This window comes from Garra rufa, chromosome 14 (genome assembly GCF_049309525.1).
Source record: "Garra rufa chromosome 14, GarRuf1.0, whole genome shotgun sequence".
Lineage (NCBI taxonomy): Eukaryota > Metazoa > Chordata > Actinopteri > Cypriniformes > Cyprinidae > Garra > Garra rufa.
The window spans coordinates 41328127-41335139 of record NC_133374.1 but is presented as its reverse complement, the minus strand read 5'-3'; the positions used below and the strand labels follow the sequence as shown (position 1 = coordinate 41335139).

The window sequence follows — 7013 nt, the reverse complement described above, 5'->3', positions numbered from 1 at the left end:
ATTTTCTCACCACTAGGCAGGAAACAGAATTGCAAAAATAAAAATTGGTTCAGAAAGATTTCCAAAACACTTCATTATCATGTTCTTTAGCATCATTTGAGAGTGATCCAAAGAGTGTCTTGTGTTTTAATGGAAGCAAGAGCATCTGACTGTCTGTACAAAGAAGAACACATGATCAGTTTACTTAGTGACATGAAGATTTTTCTTTATTTTAAGACTTTTCTTTATTTTGTTTGACTAAAGTAATAATGGAAAAACTGCATTATGATGCTTCTTTATTAGTGTCTTATTCCCAGCATGGTGTGACAGAGGAAACCATCTTAAACCATGCTTGACAAACACAACATCCATATTTAATATTTTCCATATCCATATTTAATTATTTTAAGTTCACTCAGCCATGGTGTGTAAATTTTATTCAAACATCATAGCACTGAAAAAAAAAGCCATTAAAGTATGTAGTTTACATACAAACATGTACACAAGCAAGAAGACAGCTGCTTATTGTTTTAAATGTTATATGTTGACTCAATATAATTACTAACTAGCTGAACACAGAGACCTCAATACTTGGCACATGATACACAATGATGGTAACAATCAGTGAATAGTTTCTGAGTATGAATTGGGGCATTTTGAGTAGAAAATGAGCTCTATATGTTACAAAAAAGCTTAAATTGAGTACTAATATTGAAATTACATTTTTTTTTTAAATTCGAATTATTTAATGTAGAAATTACATGTTTTTCTGTATTATTTATCTAAACTACATAATTATTCATAGAAAAAAAAATCACCAAAAAGCTTATTTTTTACATGTTCCAAAGGTACATTTGTAGTTACAAGACTCACTTAAAGTTTAAGTTAAATTTGTCACGACGTTTGTAGGAACGAGCAACACGATGGAGTAAAATGAAAAGTCTTTAATAAGTCCTCAGGCAAGGTAAAACAGGAACAGAGGAGGAAACGTGGGATGTAACATTGTAACATAGTTTAATGTTGCCGGACCAGGAAACACAGAAATACAAACAACTTATAAAGGGGAACTAATTAACTAGACAGGTCAAGGCAATGACGCCAATGAACAGGAAAACCAAACATGGGCATGGGAGAAACCAATACAAACAGTTCAACAGGGTGAGACAATGAGAAGAACAGTCTAAAACCTGACATTGCACACTGCTTGGGAGGCGTGGGCTCTGGAGGGCTCTCGGAAGGCGTGGGTTCTGGAGGGTGCTCGAGAGGCACGGGCACTGGAGGGAGTTCGGGAGGCGCGGGCTCTGGAGGGAGTTCGGGAGGCGCGGGCTCTGGAGGGAGCTCGGGAGGCGCGGGCTCTGGAGGACGCTCAGGAGGCGTGGGCACTGGAGGGAGCTCGGGAGACGCGGCCACTGGAGGGCGCTCGGGAGGTGCGGGCTCTGGAGGGCGCTCGGGAGGCGCGGGCTCTGGAGGGCGCTCGGGAGGCGCGGGCACTGGAGGGAGCTCGGGAGGCACGGGCACTGGAGGGAGCTCGGGAGACGCGGCCACTGGAGGGAGCTCGGGAGGCGCGGGCACTGGAGGGCGCTCGGGAGGCGCGGGCTCTGGAGGGCGCTCGGGAGGCGCGGGCACTGGAGGGAGCTCGGGAGACGCGGCCACTGGAGGGCGCTCGGGAGGCGCGGGCTCTGGAGGGCGCTCGGGAGGCCCGGGCACTGGAGGGCTCTCGGGAAGCACGGGTTCTGGAGGGCGCTCGGGAGGCCCGGACACTGGAGGGCTCTTGGGAAGCACGGGTTCTGGAGGACGCTCGGGAGGCGCGGGCTCTGGAGGGCGCTCGGGAGGCCCGGGCACTGGAGGGCTCTCGGGAAGCACGGGTTCTGGAGGGCGCTCGGGAGGTGTGGGCACTGAAGGGCTCTCGGGAGGAGCGGGCACTAGAGGGCGCTTGGGAGATGCGGGTTCTGGAGGGCGCTCGGGAGGCGCAGGCACTGGAGGGCTCTTGTTAGGCACGTGTTCTGGAGGGTGCTCGGGGGGGCGGGGGCACTGGAGGGAGCTCGGGAGGCGCGGGCTCTGGAGTCCAAAACCTGACAATATTGTTTAGAGTATCACCATCTCATGCTGCAAATAATACCTCTGTGTCATTGGCTGCTATCTGCATAAAATATGAGAAACTCATGGTGTGGCCACCATCCTCCCCTGACCTCAACCAGATTGAGAACCTTTGGAGCATCCTCAAGCAAAAGATCTATGAGGGTGGGAGGCAGTCACATCAAAACAGCAGCTCTGGGAGGCTATTCTGACATCCTGCTAACAAATTTACCACCTATAAAATGTTTTAACTCTGTTGTGCATAATAATTTGGAACAGTGCATTTTCAGTTTTTTGAAGTTTTTGAAAAGTTTTTTGAAAAGTTTTTGAAGTTTTTATTTTGAAATAAATACTGTTATCATTAGGAGGTTTGTTCAATAAAATTTGAATTATACCCTAAGGTTGGTGACTTTGGTGTCATTCGCATTGACTATTTATGAAAATCAGAGAAATATATCATTTGCATAATAATTTGGAACACGGTGTGTATATATATATATATATATATATATATATATATATATATATAATGTTAATTTCATATATAATATCAAATGTTGTCTAATTGTCTCATATATTGTAGCATCATGAGTCTCTCATCTATCTTAAGCATGTAGAATCTCATCTATCTCTCATCTCATCTATGTTAAGTCATTATTCTGTAGATGTGGATGTGTGCACAATAAAGCTCTTTTTCATTTAGAAACAAAGTTGATGCTTTAACACAACTGGGACTCCATTGACTCCAATGAGAAAAAGCAATAACATCATCCTGTGGGTTATGCTGGACCACAGGGTGAAGGAAGCTGTTTGTGTACAGACATGAGTGGAGGAAACTCCTGCAGTGCTGAGCAAGTGTTCACCCACGAGACAAACCCAATCGCTCTTTAGTTCCTGTCTCAACGTAAACGCCTCCTTCCTCTGAAATATCATGTGAGGCTCATCCCAACACGCTTCTTCTTATTCTCTGTCATGATACAAGCTGACTCAACTCTTCAAGTAAGTTTCTTTTTATCATGTAAAAACTTTGTAATTAATTGCATTAACATTTCTACATTCAGGATATGAGATAAAGTTACTTTGAGAGATTTACAATTTTGAAATTGATTGCAAAAAGCATTTCATTTTGATTCAAATCTTAAATGTGGGCAGCAGATACAAAAAGAAATGCAGTAGTTTACATGGAAATAATATATTAAAACACAAAGACATTAGATAAAGTGTTAGAGACTGTATTATACTATGTGTGCATAATATTATTAAAGTAATACTTAAGTGCACTTTGTAATCATGTCTAACAAAGTGTTTTACTTTAAAGTACATTTGGCATGCTTTAAAGAAGTACATTTCATTTGATGTGTTGACTAACACGCTTTAGTACATGTAAAGTACTTAATTATAATTGCATTTAAAGTTTATGACATATAATTTGATCTAATGTCTAATGTGAATGCTTGTCAGTATATTTGGTAGTGCACTTAACCATATTTTAGACAACAGAGGTAATTATGAAATTGCATATAAAAAAGTCGTGAAGTACTGCTTAAGTAACTCGAATGCACTCTAAAGGTCAGCTAACTGCATTTAATATACATTTGCTTCCATGCAATGCCAATTAACATACTTACGAGTGTGAAAACATTAAATTCAATTCACACTTAAGTATATTCTTTTAAAGTTTTTTCCATAATACTCATTTCAAAGTATGCTAATGTGTACTTTTTTACAACCTTGGTAATGTCCTGGGATAGACAAAAATGTGATTAGAGTTTTGTCAGAAAGAATCTGAACTAAAATAAAAGCACAAAATGGCTAGGACTAAGGTTAAGATAAAAGTGACACTTTCTACTTCTAAACATCAGCAAAAAAGCATAGCGGAAGTTAAAACATGAATCATGTCACAATATTTCCTGATATCATCAAAGATAAGGAAGTTCTTTCATTTTCCGTTTTAGATATGGACTACATCAATACTACACAGACGGAACCAAAAAACAGCACGAACGTCAACAGCGTGTTCACACAGCAGATTCTGCCTGTACTCTACGCCATCATCTGTGCTTGTGCTTTCATTCTCAACGGACTTGCCGCTTGGATATTCTTCAGGGTCCCCAGTTCCTCAGCCTTAGTAGTTTACCTAAAAAACATGGTGGTGGCAGACGTTCTAATGTTGTTTACCTACCCGTGGCGTGTAATGGGCGACCTCGGTTATGGTGGCTTGCAGTTGAAGCTGATAGTTTGCCGCTACACAGCTGTGCTTTTCTACCTCAGCATGTACACAGGAATAACCTTCATGAGCCTCATCAGTTTGGAACGCTACTTCAAAATTGTCCGCAGCACCTCTGGTGTGTCTTCCTTTCTGCAGCGTGTTCCAGTAGCGAAGGCTCTCGCATTGCTAACTTGGGGCGTCATGATGTTCTTCATGCTGCCAAACACCATATTAACCAACCAGCCCATGCCTGAGATTTTCTCCTGCATGGCTCTCAAGAGCAATCTGGGTCGGCGCTGGCATGAAATTTCTGCCCACTTCAATGTTGGAATTTTTTGGGTGGCGTTCCTGCTGATGGTGTTTTGCTACACCTCCATCGCTTGTCACGTGTACCGTTCTTACAGACGAGTGCAGCGGGACAGCAGCGAGGCGGGACGGCGGTCAAATCGAAGCATCTTTAGCTTGCTGGCCGTGTTTGTCTTCTGCTTTGTTCCCTACCACATTTGTCGTGTGCCTTACACGCTTAGCCAAAGGCACAAGGATGGTATTAGCAACCACAACCGCTTCATGCTCTTCCAGATCAAAGAAGCTACGCTCTTCCTGACTGCTCTTAATGTGTGTCTGGATCCTGTCATTTACTTTTTTATGTGCAGGACATTCAGAGAGTCACTTTTGCAGAAGATGTCTTCAGTAAACCGTGATAACAGGAGGCCTTCAATTGGCAATGGGCTTAGTATCAGCAATCTGTAAAAGCACAGGCAACAAAGGAAACAAGCATTAAACATTTGCAAGATTAGAAAGATATTTCGATTTTTAAAACCACATACCAAGCTGTGGTTTCCTTGCATGTCGAATGCAGAATGAAGAGATGAAATGGAAGGTTACAACGACGTGGTGTTTTCCAGAAAAACCCAACGTCAACCACAGCTGTCAACAGCGTTTACTGAAAAAAATCAACCATTAACTGGAGAGTTCAGCTATAAATAGAAATTCAGACGTTCTCAACCTCATCTCATTTTAGATCTCTCTTTCACTCTAAAATATGAATGTTGCAAAAGGGGGGTTTTGCAGCAATGCCACTGAAGAACCATTTTTTGGTTCCTTGATGAACATTTCAGTGAATAGTTCTAAAACCAACCATTTAAAAGCCTTTTTCATTATTATTCATTATGAAGAACCTTTAACGTCCATGGAATGTATATATTACAAAAATGGTTCTTTACCTTTTGTGTAATATACACATTCCATGGACGTTAAAGGTTCTTCATAGGACCATAGATTTCTGTGTACTTGTGTACCTTCTGTGGAATATAAATGGTGAAATTTTGAAGACTATCCAAGACATTCTTTTCTGTACATTAAACGTGAATGAGATCTGAGGACGTCATTAAATTAAGTCCATATGTCTATATAACACTCCACACACATAAGCATTAAATTCACAGAAAATCTTTCAGCATGCAGTTCTGAAAATGAAACATGGTCTCATAACAGTAAGACAGCATCATTATAGGAGATATATTTGGATGAGAGCAGTACTGTTGGTTGTAGTTCATAGAAATGTTATAATTTATTTGTGGAAGAGGGGAAGATTATGGTGAATATCACCTTATATTACACTGTAAAAAGTGTTTGCCAGATTCAGTTAAATCAGCCTAAAACTACAAGTCATTTTAACTTATTACAATAAAAATGAGTTGAATTAACTTGTGAGTTGAAATGACTTAAGTTGATTTTACTTAAAATTTTAAGGCAGCTGCTACTTACTGTAAGTTTTTAAGTTAAAATTGGTGATTTTTTTTTTTTTTTTTTTTTTTTTTTACAGTGTATGTGCCAAAATGAATCTTTAAAAATCTTTAATCTTTTTAAAACATTATATAGTTTGGAAACAATGTGACAACACAATCCCACACATTTCACACCTCTGTTATTTACATGGTAAGCACCACAAAGGTTGTTTATTGTTTTTCCCCACCACACTGGTGCATGTCTATTGGCTCTGGAGAGACATGATGTGTTTAGATTTCACACTTGGTTGATGCAGAAACCATTTCCATGGGTTTTACCCTGCAAAGGGCTGTACTGCTCATAATTCATTCTAGTGCTGTCACGCACACACATTGTCCTTTTACAAACATATCTTTTTAGTTTCGCACATTCACCTTTCACATACATGCATCTCAATTCAAGTCTCTCTCTCTCTGTGTATATATATAAATATGGGGAAGTCACTTTCAAACCATGACCTTCATATGCAAAGCTTTCTCAGCTCATCCTAACACAACTATACAATGGTGCTATAGAGAATGTGAAGCTAACATTACAATGCGTTGAGTTCTGTAAAACTGCTTTGTTTATCTGTCACACTGGAAAGATCGTGCTGTCTTTCTGCCATTGAATTTAGGGCAGTATTTAATTTTTCTGTTGTGAAGTTGAAAACTGTCATTGTATGTCATGCTGCATTTAGATTTGCAATATTAACTCCATGGGAACTGTGTGGGCATGGGCTTTGGCTGGGTGAAATCAGTGGGTCCCATGTAGGTTTTGTAGTATGAGTCCCACATAGGAAGCCCATATGAGCTGATTACATGGGCCACATAAGGGACAGGCATTGGCCAAGTGGGCATGGGTTTGATCTGGGAACACATACATGGGCCTGCATGGCATATTTATGGGCCAAGTGGCCATGGGTTTGATCTGGGAACACATATATGGGTCTTGAATGGCATATCTATGGGCAAAGTGGCCA

The 7013-nt window shown here is 40.8% G+C and overlaps 1 protein-coding gene across 1 annotated transcript; it reads left to right on the top strand.

Moving 5' to 3' along the window:
- The first annotated feature begins 3014 nt into the window (after positions 1-3014).
- On the top strand, positions 3015-5848 carry LOC141285442 (P2Y purinoceptor 14-like). Its single transcript, XM_073818456.1, has 2 exons — positions 3015-3054; positions 4011-5848. The coding sequence occupies exon 2, from the start codon at positions 4013-4015 to the stop codon at positions 5012-5014; it is 1002 nt and encodes a 333-aa protein (XP_073674557.1). The 5' UTR covers positions 3015-3054; positions 4011-4012; the 3' UTR covers positions 5015-5848.
- The last annotated feature ends 1165 nt before the right edge of the window (positions 5849-7013 follow it).

Excerpts from the sequence above, each read along its gene's own strand:
- LOC141285442 (XM_073818456.1), top strand. The coding sequence starts at position 4,013 with ATGGACTACATCAATACTACACAGACGGAACCAAAAAACAGCACGAAC.